At 40.1% G+C, this 15,892-nt stretch overlaps 1 protein-coding gene across 1 annotated transcript in view; it reads right to left on the bottom strand.

Annotated features, from left to right (window-relative positions):
• Positions 1-15,892, bottom strand: part of LOC119945126 (ABI family member 3 binding protein) — a 235,481-nt gene that overhangs the window by 53,758 nt on the left and 165,831 nt on the right. Inside the window, exons 29-36 of the mRNA XM_038766152.1 lie at positions 14,591-14,674; positions 9,722-9,805; positions 9,059-9,133; positions 7,585-7,635; positions 6,244-6,327; positions 5,474-5,533; positions 3,769-3,816; positions 1,087-1,161 (exon numbers count right to left, since the gene is read on the bottom strand). Of these exons, the coding sequence (XP_038622080.1) occupies positions 1,087-1,161; positions 3,769-3,816; positions 5,474-5,533; positions 6,244-6,327; positions 7,585-7,635; positions 9,059-9,133; positions 9,722-9,805; positions 14,591-14,674 (561 nt within the window). The remainder of the gene's footprint in view (positions 1-1,086; positions 1,162-3,768; positions 3,817-5,473; positions 5,534-6,243; positions 6,328-7,584; positions 7,636-9,058; positions 9,134-9,721; positions 9,806-14,590; positions 14,675-15,892) is intronic.

Raw genomic sequence — 15,892 nt, 5'->3', positions numbered from 1 at the left:
AGATCATCTATTTTCAGTATATCGAAGATGGCATTTTGCTCACTAATGCTATAGTAATAATAATAATAATAGTGATAATAACAATGGTACTTGTTAAGCACTTACTATGTGCCAAGCACTTTTCTAAGCTTGGGGTAGATGTGAGATAATCAGGTTGGACACAGTCTCTGTTCCACTTGGGGGCTCACACTCTCATCCCCATTTTACAGATGAGGTAATTGAGGCACAGAGAGGTTAAGTGACTTGCCCAAAGTCACACAGCAGACATCAGGCAGAGCTGGATTAGTCATTCCAATTCCCAGGCCCGTGCTCTGCCCACTAGACATGTTGAGTTTTCCCCTCTAGACTGTAAGCTCCTTATGGGCAGGGAACATGCCTGCTAATTCTGCTGTATTGCTCCCAAGTGCTTAATACAGTGCTCTGCACATAAGTGCTCAATAAATACCACAGATTTGATTGATTTCTCACTCTACTTCTTTTGGGTGGAGGCCTCCTTAATCCACATTTTCCAACCAATTGGCATTATTTCCTTCTTTCCCCCTCCCTCATTTCCACTTCAATCCTTCTCTAGTTCTGCTTCCCTCCGCTCAGGCTACACATACACTTCTTAAACCCAGATTAATTCAACCAATTTTCTGCCAATGCTTGCATTATTTATCCCCTTTGCCTTCACATATTAAAAAATAAAAATAAACCAAGTCTACAAAGGAATTCTATTTTACAAAGTCAAAGCATTCCTAACAGGGCAAGTCTCGTCTAGGAGGAGGTTTGGGCCAGGGATGCGGATGCCCAAGATCTCTAGCTAATCCCTGGGCCAGAAGTGGGAATTCTGGCCATATCGCATTCTGTTCCACCCCCACCTCATCCCAAATGAGATAATAGGAGAAAACCCTAGCTCAAGGACACACGGGCAATGCTAATAAAGCAGTCTTTGGTCATTTCTCTAGAGATTAATGGAGAAGTCAAAGAAACATTTCTTGTTCAGACATATTTAAACCATTTAAAGAATCCCAAGCTAAAAGCAGCAAAACGTTCAACAGTTTCAACGACCCATGCTCTGAAGTATGAAATTATGTATTTATTTACCAGGCTTGGTCTGTGGCGTGACTGAACTTGGCGGTGTTTTGGGTTTGGGCGGAACGCGCGGTGTCTGTTTGGGAACTGAAAGAAAGGACACGAGTTGTTGAATCTTCCAGGATTCAGGGTTTCACAGACCACAAAAGATCAGGACACTGCAACTCTACATGGTGCAAATCCTCAGCCCCAACAAATTCTCTGCTAGAAATGTGAAGAGAATGAGATTCATAAAGAAGATGGGTATCAAACAATTTCAGGTTAGACAAGAGAGGCTATAGGTGAGATTTCTGGGTCCATTTCATGGCTGGCTTAAAGAAGAAGTAGGAGAAAATTGGTAAAAAGAGAGAAGCAGTGAAGCTGGTCAGTAGCGTGACATGCCTTAGAAGATTCGGCTCTCCTGTTGGAAAAATTAGATACAAAAACAACGACAATTTCCAAATGTACCTTAAAAATGAATAAATGGACTGATAAATGGCCAGGAGACCCTGTAATCTTATTGAGATCCCCTCTGCTGGGGGTGTGTGGGGTGTGTGTGTGTTTTGTAGGAGGTAGAGAGGTCAAATGAAAATCAGTCTACTACAGAGGAAGTAGTGTTGTGAAAGTCACTTGGATTGTTTTTAGCAAAAAGAAATTCCAACAGTTGCATTTATCAAAAGCCCAAACCCAATCTCAAAAAGTAAAAGGAACAATAGGTCATAGTGGAAGAAACTCAATATTTACCAGACTGGCGTGATTGTTATTATGGGGAATAACAAATACCTATAACAATTTGGAGACTTGAAAAAAAGAACACATTTTAAACATTCCTGGAAGTAAGACTCATTAAACATGGAATGGGTTACTGAAAGACCTCTGGGAAGTATTTCCTTGGAAACCTTTTAAGAATAATAATATAATAATGATGGTATTTGTTCAGCTCTTACTATGTGCAAAGCACTGTTCAATCAATGGTATTTACTGAGTGCTTACTGTGGGCTTACTGTGTGTTACTCCTTGTGGGTAGGGGTTGCATCTCCCAACTCCGTTGTACTGTACTTTCCCAAGAGCTTAGCTCAGAGTTCTGCACAAAGTAAGGCTCAACGAATCAATGCTACCGATTGATTGAAGTCAAGTTAAGATTGTCCTCTCCTCCTCCCAACCTGAGTTGTAGAGAAATGTGCTTTTTGACATCAGCTCGATGATGACAAAAATTAGGTAAAGCGTGTCTACTAGCTGTCTAGTAGATATAGGTATCATTGATCATTGTCCTTGAGTTGCATTTCTGTATTTGTATGTACACAATCTTTCCTTGTGTGGCCATTTCCAAACCCCTGGCCTCCTTTAAAGATCATGAGCTCCTTGATGGTAGCCTCCCCTCAAGGCATATGCTTTATACCTCACAGGCAACCGATAAATACTATCGGATGAATGGATGAACGTTTGTGTCACTCCAAACCGTAGCTATCTCCAGGTACCATAATAAAACCAATTAATTCTCTACAGACCGAGACATTTGGTTATTTCCATCATGGATTAGTTACAATGATAAATCAGTTACAATGTTTCTCCAACGATCAATAAGAAAACAACCTCCATTTCCTTATTCATTTAATTCCTTTGTGTTCAGTGGTTGACAGAATACCACTGCCTAGATAGAGAAATCAAATTAAAGATAATACAGACACCAAATATCAGGATAGGATTTAGAAGTCAGATTTCCTGGAGTCATACCCCAGTTGAAGCTCACTAAACCATTCTCTCAAATCTTAAAGATTTACTCTAAGACTCAGCCCTGTGAGTCACAGTAATGGATTCACCACCTTTGGGCTTAGTCACAGCTGGGATGAGCCATATTATAGGTTTGAAAGACAGATGGGAAAGATATTTCTTTTGTATAGAGAGAAAATGCCACGGATTATCGTCAGGCTTGGCATTGTGAGCGCGGCCATCAGCTAAAAAACAGTTTTTGGAAAGCATATGCCAAAATCTAGAGGCTCAGAACATCTATAGGTTCAGAATGAATCCTCTTGGAAGTTTCAAAATGAAAAGCTGAGATTCTGGAAATCATATCAAATGGCCACATCACTGGTATGTTTCCTTTAAAAATGAACTGTATTAGTAATGCAGTATAGACTCTAAATCAGCATTCAACATTACTTTGAATTTTGGGTTCACCATAAAAGTCTCTTCAGTCATCCATTTTGAGATTTACAAATGTATTCTTAATCGACGAAAAGAGTGCCACTCCAGGTGGCAACCATGCTATCGCTCAAGCTCACAAACTAATCACCCCATCGCATGCGGCTAATGGAGACAGACGGCTTTGCAAGTAGGTGAAATGGAGACGATGACAATGAATGTAATGGAAGTCAGTGTGAACAAGAGTCTTAGCTTCATTTAAAACTCAGCCGAAGACAAGACAATGAAAACAGAGGGACATGAGAGCAGGAACTTCAAGAACTTGAAGCTATGCTTCAGATAAGATTACTTTTCTCCTGTAAACATAGGGAGATGTGGTTCCCACTTAAACATTAAGAGGACAAGAGACTTGATGGTTCATTAGTCAAAGGCAGGAGATCCAGAAAGAGTTTGAAGTTTCATGGAAAGGGGCTAGGCCACGGGATGAATTCAGTCAGAGGAAAGCTGTGACAACTGTGGTGACAACAAGGGTAAAAAGCAAACAGGGTTCATCTCCTGAATTTCCATTATTACCTATTGTGGCAGTGGTTGGTTCAGTTACAGAGCCAGTAGATTCCAGGACTGTAGTAAAACAGAAAGATGATCAATTAAAAAAAAAATATAGGGAGACCCAGGGCCAAGAAACGCACTCTTGAAGATCACAACCAGCTATTTCTTGAAGACACAGAACTGCAGTCTGATGAGCAAGAAAGTCTATTACTCAGACACAGGATTTGGTTGTTGTTTTTTTTCCAAAGAGGGGGAATAAAGGGAAGATATTTAGAGTTTGATTTTCATGGAGAATTATCATTCTGTGGAACAAGACTGTATTTAACCTTCTGCTCTTATTTGGAGATTCATCCATCTTTCACTTGAACATCTGGAGTAATTATGAGCAAACATTTGCTGTTGCAAGAAACAAAATCCAGACACAGTTACAGTGGATTTGTGCAATATTAGGAATCTTGAGGTGAGGAACAGAGAAGACAATTATCAGTTTCAAACTGTGGCACTGCTAAGTTTAGCATTGTTTAGGTGTGGGCCCTGGTTTTGTGCTACAAAAACCACTTGCAATTCCAAAGAATTTGCAACAGTCCTATTGCAGGCACAGTGGCAGTGGCGAAAAATCTGTAGCCTGTTTGTCGCTGCATTTTCAGTTGCTGATCATTCCGTGAAAAATAAAACTAGTAAACCTTCATTTTCCACATTTAGAATTTCCAGGAAGATGGCTTTTTCCTTCATTGTTTTGATTTAGAAGAAGAATTAAATTAAATACTTATATGGAGGTTAGAAGAAAGGGAACACACAAGTTTTTGCTCTCTCAAGGCATCTCCAAATATGACACACACTACAAACTGTATTTTTCTAGCTGCCCACAGAAAAACTATCATAACTGAAAAAAATGAACAAAAGTCACGTATAGTCTATTTAAGGTAAAACCCCAATTAGTCATTACAAATAGTTCTACAATTAGCAACGTAAAAACCCCTTATGGAGTGTGTGGAGAAGTGTGCAAAGACGTGCGCAGAAAACGATGAAACTATGTTGGGTAGCACAAAAACACATGATGCTAGGACAGAAGAGGAGCAGTTTTGAGCTGTAACATGTCTATTGAACAAATGAATGAGAGTTTCTGATATCAGAAGGGAGATCCGAAGTAGCAAGAGAAAGTAGAACACATCTGCCGACGTATATTAAGACAACAACATAACCGTTTATCGCTGCAGTATTGAAATCGCCTTCCAACCTCCGGCATGGAGTGGAGAAGAATAGCAGAGACTTTGCACAATAATAGAGGAGTCTTGATGATGATGGTATTTGTTACTATGTGCCAAGCACTGTTCTAAGCGCTGGGGTCGATACAAGGTAATCGGGTTGTCCCACATGGGGCTCACAGTCTTAATCCCCATTTTACAGATGAGGGAACTGAGGCACAGAGAAGTGAAGCGACTTGCCCAAGTCACACAGCTGATAAGTGGCAGAGCCGGGATTAGCAGTCACGACCTCTGACTCCCAAGCCCGGGCTCTTTCCACTAAGCCACGCCGCTTCTCTAGCCTTGACTATAGTAAAGCACCAGGCTTGAACTCCTGCAAATGAGTTAGAGTGAGACAGAATCTCAATGACCAGAGACTACATAGCAGGACAAATGAACAAAGCACAAGGATCTGGGATGACGGCGGCGGTGAATAAGAGGAAAGCAGTTGCCAAGTTACAGTCCCACCGAGTGAATACCATTACCTAGCGTTGTCTTGGGCGATTCGGGGCTAAATGAAATAGGTTCCAGGGTTACACCAGAAACTAGCAAAAAACACAAAAACAGTAAAGATAATCAAAGGTAGAAATAAATATTATCCCAACAAGTACATCCAAACAAATGCCTCGGGATGAATGGATCTCAAGAGCTGAAACTTTAAGCTGAAAGCTCTACACCATAAACTCGCTGTGGGCAGGGACTATGTCTGCCAATCCGTTATATTGTGCTCTCCCAAGTGCTTAGTACAGTGCTCTGCACATAGAAAGTGTTCAATAACAACCACTGTCAATGATGAAGAAAACACAGCCAAATCCTAGTCAAATGCATCACCGTTTCAACAAGTGCCAGATCTTCTAGACTGTGAGCCCGCTGTTGGGGGCTCTATATGTCGCCAACTTGTACTTCCCAAGTGTTTAGTACAGTGCTCTGCACACAGTAAGCGCTTAATAAATACTATTGAATTAGTGAATGAATCTGAAAACACTGTTAGGGAATGACTTTAGCTCTCTGTTAAGGATGCGAATGCCACAGCAGATATATTTTGAGTAATTGGACCCGAAGTGCCCTGATTAATGACCTCTTGAACACCCTTCTTTCGATAACCGTGAGGTAATTTACAAGCAACGCCTCATCTATCTTCTCACAGCCCCTGTGAAGCGGACAGGGAGTCAGTTCTCGCATTCCCATATGTCAAAAAGAGAGCTGAAGTGGAGAGTAGTAGTAAGCTGAAAAGCCATCCTGTGGCCTTATTTACCGGGTCTGGAAAGAGATGCCTCTGGACTTGGAGTTGTTTTACGTTTGGGATGAAAAGGCCGCGTTGGTTTGAGTGGTTTGGGAGCTGGGTAGAAGAAAGTGCAAGGTTAGTTTTGAGATTGTGGATGAAAACATGGTCAGAGGGCCAGATTACATGTCAGTCTGCTACACAAGCACCTCTTCTCTGGTTAGCCAAACCTTTCTGATTGTCAACTGTTTGGGGTGAAGCACTGCCACTCCGATGGTTTCCACCAAATACTAAAGCAGAACCAAATCAACAATTTTGCACCACCCTGGAAATACTAAATTACTTCTTGCCCGGAAACTCAAAAGCAATGAAACTGAACGTCTGATGCTTGCAGGGCCTAATTGTCACAAGGGAAACATCTGCTGATGAATTCTGTCTTTTTAAATTTTCTTTTGTAAAGGGATTGAAAATACCAGCTCCATCCTTTTCGAGGATGGGTTCCTTTGGTGCTGCAGAAATTTCTATAGTTGCCGCAATTTCTTGCAAAATACAGAATAGAGACACACACTAAAACCCAAGTCCTCTGACTCCCAGTGTCATGCTCTTTCCACTAGGCAACACCGCTTCAATATCCAACTGGAAACCTCTGATTCCTTTTCTCTGGCTGAATTCTGAGTTTCCTGTTTTCCCCTTGGTTTCAGAATGCCCAGAAATTGAACTTAAAAATCCCACAATTGATGCAGCTTTATAGCAAGTTCGACCAGTTAAATCAGTCATGAGAATGATGTCACCCACTTTAAAGATCATGAATTTTAGATTGTACTTTCGCTGGGTATTATTATTGTTGTTATTATTATTGTTATTAATTAGGAAGCTTTAACTGCAAGCTAAAAGTGACTACAACAGAGATGTGTTTCATCAATAAATCACTCTGCTAATAGAGTCCTATGCTCAGTAGAATATATAATATGCTATATTCAAGCCTTCAGGAGAGAGGTAAAATTAAGCTAGGCAGTTAATGGAGATGACAAAAATCAGGTTTACAAGGTTAAAAAGCAACTTTGGTGGAATGCTAGAAAGGCCAAGTGGAGGAAAGAGTGCTTTGGTGGTACAAAGCTTTAGAAGAAGTGGAAGTCGTAGATGAAACAAAGGAAGAAATTCGTGGGATGTTGAAGAATGTCCAAGCTATAGCTTAGAACAGATGAGCTCAGCTGCTGTAGGCAACAGCACAATTATGCTTAATATTGGATGGTGGAAACTTCCACAGTCCGTACAGTAAACATTCTTAAGCTAAGGAGGGTGAAATGTGATGTCCAAAGCCAAGTGATGAGAAACAACTCATGATGCGATCACACTCTAGAGAAATTGCATTACCTATTTCTGTCTTCGGTAGTTGGACTTCGGTTGGTATGTGCTGCAGGATTACTTCAAAAATAAGCAATATAAAGTCAATTAAATAACCTCAAAATTAAGTACTGATGATAGAGAAACAGGCATACCCAGGGTATGTAATTTGCTCAGTGTTTACTGTCAGTTCTTGGAAAGCTGAGTACAGAATAGTTAGATATCAAAAACAATCAGCTAACCCTTCTTTTTTTAAAAAAATGGTATTTGTTAAGCTCTTACTATGTGCCAGACACTTTACTAAGCACTAGGGTAGGTAAAAGTTACTCGTTAGACAGTCTTCCATTTTATGCTTTGTTTTTCTGAATTAAACTCTCATAGTCAGAAGAGTTACTCAGCCATCTCTCTTCTAGTCAAAATTCTCTTAGAACTCATTTCCCCCTATGCTTTGATATGCTCAAATTCTCCCCTGATTCAGTTAGCTGATGAATAACGGTAAATATAAATATTCTTGCTTTCTGCAGGCCTTCCTGCCTTCTCCATTCTATTTTAAAATTGACAGGGCAAGGATTATACATTTGCTATAGGCTGAACTCTATATAGAATACAGTTTTTCTTAGTTTAGTATTGAATTTCTATAGGGAAATATGGGGAGCTCCATCATACTAATGGAAATCTAGACCTTTTATATCTGATTGGATGCAAAGGTGCCCCTACAGGAAACAGATTATCCCATTGATGTCAAACTCTCTCTTGCTGTGTGTGTATAATAATAACAATAATTATGGTATTTGTTAAATGCTTACTATGTGCCAAGCACGGTTCTAGGCACTGGGGTAGATACAAGGTAATCAGGTTGTCCCACATGGGGCTCACAATCTACATCCTCATTTTACAGATGAGGTAACTGATGCACAGAGAAGTGGCTTGCCCAAGGTCACATCAGACAAGTGGCGGAGCAGGGATTAGAACCCACAACCTTAGACTCCGAAGCCCAGTCTCTGTGCGTGTGTGTGGTGGTGGTGGGGGGGATGATAATGCTTTGGTCAAATATATTTTTTATGTGAATGAAATGATGACTCTGCTAGCTTGATTCTTCACTTCGAACTAAGCATGGGGAGGCAGCAATGGATATAGAAGACAGAAAGGCCCCTATCATCCCCTTTCCAACTTTATGATGCAGCCGGGTTTATGCTTAGATACCAACACAGTTGCAGGAACCCCTTTTTCCCATCCCTAAATATATTATTTTGGGGGTTACATTGCCATCATAATTGGACACAGGACAACTGAACAGAGGTTTTGTGCCTCCGGGGCTAGAAAATCGGTACTTAACCGGTCCACTTTGGTACAGAATACCAACATGAGATCACAAATAAGCCTTGTAATTTAATCAAGAATTTACTGGCTGTGCTTTAACTCATATGTGAGGCCTAGTAGGGTCTTCATGACTGATGAAGATGATGATTTATGATGGTAATGACAGTGATACCAGTTCATTTACCAGGTTCTGTCTTTGGCATTTCTGGGCTTGGTGGTGTCGTAGACCTGGGGAGGATACTAGTTTCTTCTACCAAAGCTGAAAAAAAGCACCTAAATTGTTAGATGGTTATGGGACATCCTATTCCTTGCTGATGTAGGAAGCAGCTGGATTACCAGACTTGTTTAGGACTCAGAATAGGAAGACGAGTAACCCAATCAAAACAAAATGGCAGAAAGCAAGAGTGCTTCCAAGTTATTCCAAGGTCAGTTTCTGTGTTATAGACTGCTAGAAAGCACATCTCTGTAAAAAAAAAAAAAAAGGGAAAATCTGGCTACATGATTCCAATATCTCAATATACATAGTCTTGTCCCATACCAAAAAAAAAACCCAAACCAAAAACCAAATAAAAAACAAACTTTGGGAGCAGAATACATTAGAATGTAAAGAAATAATGGATGGAAGCCAAGATTCTCACATAGGAGAGGCAGTGATTTACCGAAATCTGTTGGTTGCATTCATGGCCCAAAGGTGCACTGGTGTACAAAGGCATAATAAATATTCAGTATGGGCCAACACCTTTCACCTAAGTCTCAAAAAACAAATAAATATTCCTGAAAATATAACAAAGATCAGTATCAGATTTTTTTCAGGTTAGGTATCTGCTAAAACAGAGAACACATTTACCAGGTTTGGTGTGAGGAGCTTCTGGACTTGGGGTGGTTTTACGTTTGGGTCGTGGAAGACGTGTTCGCTTTGTTGCTTTGGGAGCTGAAGAAAGAAAATGCCTGGTTACCTTAGGAGAAATGCCCAGAAACAGCGGAGACCTCCATTTTCTGATATTCAGAACTGCCTCCTGGCCTTTGGCTGAAATTTGGAATTTTCAATTTGGCTGAAAATTTGAATTTCAATTTGAATTTGACTAAAATTTCATTTTAATCAATCTTTTTGCTCCTAAAATGTTGCATATAAAAAAATTTGGGGGAAATCATTGAGGCTATTTTCAGACAGCAGCATATAACTCAAACATTGTATCTGTTAATTCAAGAACAGAGGAAGAGTGGATTTTACATCTTTAAATATTTCTACACTTTTGGGAGAGCTGTGTTATGCTATTTCTGTTAATAGATGCTATTACAAATAATAACTTTTAATATTTACTATGAACAGATCAAATAACTTTAAATGGAAAATAATGACTGTTAAATGCCATTTCACTTAATACATCCTATTACTCTTTTTTTTGGTATTTGTTAAGCGCTTACTATGAGTTAAACACTGTTCTAAACACTGGGGTAGGTACAAGTTAATTAGGTCGGACACAGTCCCTGTCCTGCTCAGAGCTCATAGCCAAAGTACTCTAATTGTAATAAAAGCAAGTAAGCTTCATATGGATGAAAATTCTATCAGATCTTTAATTTTGAATTAGATAAGGTTTAGTTTGAGTATAGACCACTTTGTGTGTTCAGAGACCAACCCCTCAGCTTAAAACTGTAATTTTTGGTCATTCTTACGATTCATTTTTCTTTTCAGAGTCTTGAAATGAAATGGCAAAAACTGAAATAATGAAACACTGACAAAGTACATTAAGTGGTAGACCCTCACATTCAAAAAGTATTAAATTTTGACTTATTTTTCATTCGACCATTTGCCAGGGTAATTTAAGGACACATCATTCTTCAGAATAATAGAGAAACATAAAATTCAACACAGCTGTTCAAAGTACCAAAAGCTAGACACACAAAAGTGTCCAAAGGAAATGAGAGTTAGATTTTCAAAATCTAACTCTTTAGATTTTTAGATTACAAAAATTTAGATCTGTCTTTTACAATATGTCTTTTGTAATTTAGCGAGTTAGATTACAAAAGACATACAAAAGTGTGCAGAGGAAATGAGAGTTAGATTTTCAAGTACACAAACAAAACGGGGTGCTGGAATGAAATGGGAATGTAGGATAGGTGGATGGCCTGGGTTTTTTTTTTTTTTTAAAGCTCTGTTTCCAGAAGGAAGACTAAGCTTCAATGAAAAACACACAACACACATGATGAGAACAGGATGATGAGGCATCTTCAAGTTAGGTCAAGAGCAGATAGATTCACTGAATTGTCAGAACATAACCCCACCATTTACTTGGAGAATAATGGAGATTGGGGTGGGCAAAAATGCAACCCCTGGGGTTGGGCTGACATGGCTTTGCGACTTTTACGCATCGTGAATCCTACCTGGCCAGCGGCGGATACACTAGGCCACCTTCCAGAATGGCACGACTCCGAGAACAGTAGCATGCTGAGACATACCAAGAGTTGGGCACCACTGACTCCAATACCATCCACTCATCACAGTTGTCCCGCAAACACTTTCAGAAAGGAGTAATTGACCCACAAGGCCAATAACTGCCCAGGCCTGACCTAGATGGATGATGACACGATGCTAGCTTGCAAAGAAAGGTCTTTGCAAAGAAAGATGATGAGGGATAGAGTGATGGAGTGATGAGAGGGAAAATGTTCTGGTAGCCATTCCCTGAAGGTCACCATTTTCCTCATTACCTAGAGTCGTCACTGGAGTTTCCGGTCTAAGTGTACTGGGTTCAAAGACAACAGCAGAAACTAAGGAAAAGTGGACAAAAATACGTTATGAGAGATTGGAAAATTCCCTTGGAATGAATTTTACTTGACAGGGGTAACTGTGAGCCTTCCACATATTACCTGGATTTTAATTCTGCAAGGGAAAGAAAACAAATCCCTGCCCCACACAACATCAAAGATCTGGTTTAGCTGGACAGGTTCCATATTCTTTTCTGAAGCTGTTAGATTGCCTGCTTTGCCAGAATGGCTATCAACCTCACCGCTTAGCTACATCAGCCAGCCACAACAATTACCTCCCTCAGACTAATTACCTAATTCCAGCCTACAGCCCTGCTGGGCTCCAAACTGATATTCAATTACTAACTGTTCCAGAAAAAAAAAAGGTTTCCATTATCAGATTATGGCTGGTATTTCCAAACTAAGAGGAGGTTATCTCCAATTAATTGGAGTGGTGAGCTGGACAATTGAGAAGGGGGAGAAGCCTAAACTCTAATCCTAATATGTGTGAGTAACATCTTGAAGAACAGAAGGTCTAACAATAGAAAATAAAATTCCTGTCTTTTTTCCATACAGAATATGTCCTTCTCTTCTGGCTTTTATTCCCTTTTCATGCATATGCATATGCCTTCTTCATACTGAAAGGCTGCACCAATGGTGCATGAAACACTGGAGACAGCTAATAATAAAATAATAATCACCATAATTATAGTTAGCAGGAAACCAGAAAAATAAGTCAGCATATCCAGAAATGGAACTGTACCAGTTATCTATGTTCACTCCTTTGTTTCAGGCTTTCAAACATTCATTCTTCTAAGACATAGGGCTTTAACCAGCATACTTTCCTGAAACCCTGAAGAAATTATTTACCAGGTTTGGTCAGTGCTACCCCTGGGATTGGTGTCGTCTTTGTAAGTTTGGGCCGTTTGCGCCGCGGCTTTGTGGTTTTGAGAGCTGAAGAAAGAAAAGTGTCTGGGTTATAAGAAGGGTCATAGTCACGAATGCCTTGGTTGAGCATTACAGAGTCCATTCATTCTAGAAATTTTAAGTTGGTATCTTTGGGAAAAACTATTCTCCTTGATTCAATTTTTCTGGATTCAAAGTTAGTTTTTCCTAAAAGGTAGTTTAATTCAAAAATGTTTGGGAGATCATCTGAGGCTGCTTCTGAGGAAGAAAGGAGGAAAAAGTGAAGGTTTCTCGTCCTTTTTTCCCCCCCCTCTTTAGGCTAGCAGCAAAACTTCCAGCAACAAAAAATTCTGAAACCTAAATTTTTTTGAATAAAATCTTCTCATGGAGAAAAGGAACACAACAGCTATAAATGACTGAACTAATATGTCAAACTTTGAGTTATATAACTATTTTTGAGTCTTTGAGTTTCTACAAAATTTTCAAAAAAGTTTTCAAGGGAATAAAAAACATGATTTTTCCATTGTTCAGCATGAAGACCTGGATTTTGCTTAAAAATAAGACAAAAAAACCCCTCAAAATTAAATGATTAAACAGAAAATATTTTATATGAGAAAATGGCACTGGAGAGCTTTACATGGTTTCATCATTAAGTTCTGAGCTAATTTTAAATTTGACCATAGGCAGAACCTAAAACCAAAAAGAATCACATTTTAAAGGCTGCAGAAGAAAAGAATAAGCAAAACACAGCACTGAAGATGAAGCTAGTGAAGTGTTTGAATGAAAATAATATTGTGAGGAAAATAATTTGCTGTTTATTAGTTGAACGGGAGATGATTGGTTTTCTGATTGGCGTGGAAATTCCACTGCCTCTAGCTCTGTAGCAGTGAAGATAACTTTTTTGTGGTGGCAAGCATGATCCTGCTAAACAGGTGATTGGATTTGGAAGCTCCTGCAGCAGTTCAAATGCCGCACAAAAAGAGTCGAATGGCAATAGGGGATGATGGACGGCAACCTTCTGAAAAGTAACTCATCGCTGAACAGAAGCATATGAGGCCAAACTCTCTGAGAAATTAATATGGAATTACCTATTGTTGTTGCTGGAGGCTCAGTTCTAACTGTAACCAGTTCTGTGACTGAAACAGGAAGAAATACAAATAAGTACAGATGAATTCAATGAAAAGGGGGAAACAATGTCAAGGTGGCTGAAGAGTCAGCCAGCAGTGTTGAATTCAGAACAAAGGAGGGAAGGACACACATATTAAAATGCAAAAGAACTTTCTAGAGCTAGATAGCAGTCGCTTTGCCCGCTTCACACATCCATCTTGATGGGCCAGGATGTCCAAAGGAGCTCTGAGGAAATAATGATGCTAAGCTGAGCAGAATTTCTCGTTAGATCAGTCCAAGCAATGCATGAATGTCCCAAGATTAATCTGGCATTCAGCCGGCTCAAACAAAGAAGGAGAAGACTTAGACAAGAGCAAAGGCTTGGGCAGAGAACTTTCTGGCTGGGCGGTAGCGCACACATATGGCTATCCCGAACGGCTAGTGAACGACTCTACTCAGGAGAGAGCCACCTTGATTTAAGTCTTTGGAGAGCAACAAACATGGACATGATGATTCAAGACCATCAGACAGAAAAATATTTGCAAAGATGAGAAGGAAAGACCAACGTATCCTATCTTGAAGTTAGCAATACCCTTTTTACCTATTGCTGTTACTGCCGCTTCAGTCTGAATGGTAGCAGACTTTGAGACTTCATCAAAAACCAACCAAAAGATGCAAAAGAAAAGCAAATAGAACACATTAGCTCAACATCGCAAAGGTTAGAAAAATGATCCTGAAAGTGACCTTTCCCCTCACCTGGCAACAACCATCATGAGTTGGAGTCAGGAGAGGGGTGAGGGGGTCACTTTAAATATCCTGACCCAGGGTCTGATGTTGGATTCGAGGTACCCACGACTGGGGAGAAAGAACTGGTCTGGAGCTCGAATATTTAGTTTCCTGACGACTTAATCTGGGTGTCAGTCTCCATTCTCATTTAGTCAAACTTCCAAAAAACATTTACCAGGCCTGGTCTCCAAAGCTTCTGGACTCGATGCTGATGTAGGTTTGGGGCGGGGATGCGGCGACGGCTTTGGTGGCTTTGGAGCTACGGAAAGACATGCTGGGGTTAATACTATGCTTGGGTAGAACATCAGGGTTAAGGTTGCATTCAAACCTCCACTCGATTTTAGCCATCTTTTTCGTTGCTTGGGAAATTTAAAAAAATGATCCTGTTTGGCCAAAGTGCTGTGTGCTTATTTTTCCACCCAAATATGGCTGATGTTCAAATTTTGGAGAATATTCTCCTCTAATTAAAAGTGCACGGGCAAGGAATGGGAATAATTCTAAAGCAGCAGAACCATAAACATTTACCAGTTGTATTTTTAATGGGGAAAACCTGTGTTTCAGGTGATTTGGAGATATAGAACTCTAACTGATCATTTGTTTTTCATCCTGTGGGGAATGAAGTCAATTATCTTGAACATTACCAAACCATGTCTTATGCTCCAGAATGATTCAGTTGCATAATGAAATCATACCAATTGCAAGCCTGAAAGCTGGGATTTCCAATTCTTTTTTCCTAAGGAGCAGGCCAATCACTCATTTGCTTTCTTAGCTGAAAGTTGCTGTTAGTTCTATCCTCAGTACATAATCGCGCCATTGCCAATGCTTTAATATTACCACAGTGTCGCTATTCACTAGGAGCAAGAGGGCACTGAGTCATAACAGTTTCACTAGCCTGATTTAGGGTAGCAGATTATCTTCTGCAGCTGTTGGTAAGGTGGAAAGTTTAGTGTGCACAGAATTTGGGGCTGTGATGAAAAGGATTCCCAACTCATATGGTTCTAACAAGGGTGGGAAATCCCAGGCTTGTTTGGAAACCAGTTATAGATAAAGATTTTGACAACAAAAAGACACATGAACAATTCAGGGGCAGGATGGAAATGGCAGTAGAAATGAGAGGGAACAGGAAGGGAGGCTGCTTTGAGCCCTGCTCAAGGGAAAAGGAGGCCAAATGTAGTCCAGAGGAGATCCCAAGCCTGGAAAATGTAAGTGTCTTCTAGCACTTACATTCCCAATTTTCTGAAAATCCCTTGGGCTGTATTTAATATGGTTCATAGGCCACTAGGAAACAGCCGTTGTACTCCACCCGCCTGTCCTCTCTCCATAACAATAACAAAGAGCTCCCAGAAAATGTGGTGGAAATGTTAGCTAGGTTTTACAAACACTCAAAATGGTTTTCCGACACACGCAGTGGTAGGATGATTGATCGCAATGGTAAACTGCCCCACTGCAGAGGGAATATTTTCCCACTGCCCCAAGA

Source organism: Tachyglossus aculeatus, chromosome 24 (assembly GCF_015852505.1).
Source record: "Tachyglossus aculeatus isolate mTacAcu1 chromosome 24, mTacAcu1.pri, whole genome shotgun sequence".
NCBI classification, from domain to species: domain Eukaryota; kingdom Metazoa; phylum Chordata; class Mammalia; order Monotremata; family Tachyglossidae; genus Tachyglossus; species Tachyglossus aculeatus.
The sequence above is the reverse complement of the archived record's forward strand: the minus strand, read 5'-3'. Positions and strand labels throughout refer to the sequence as shown.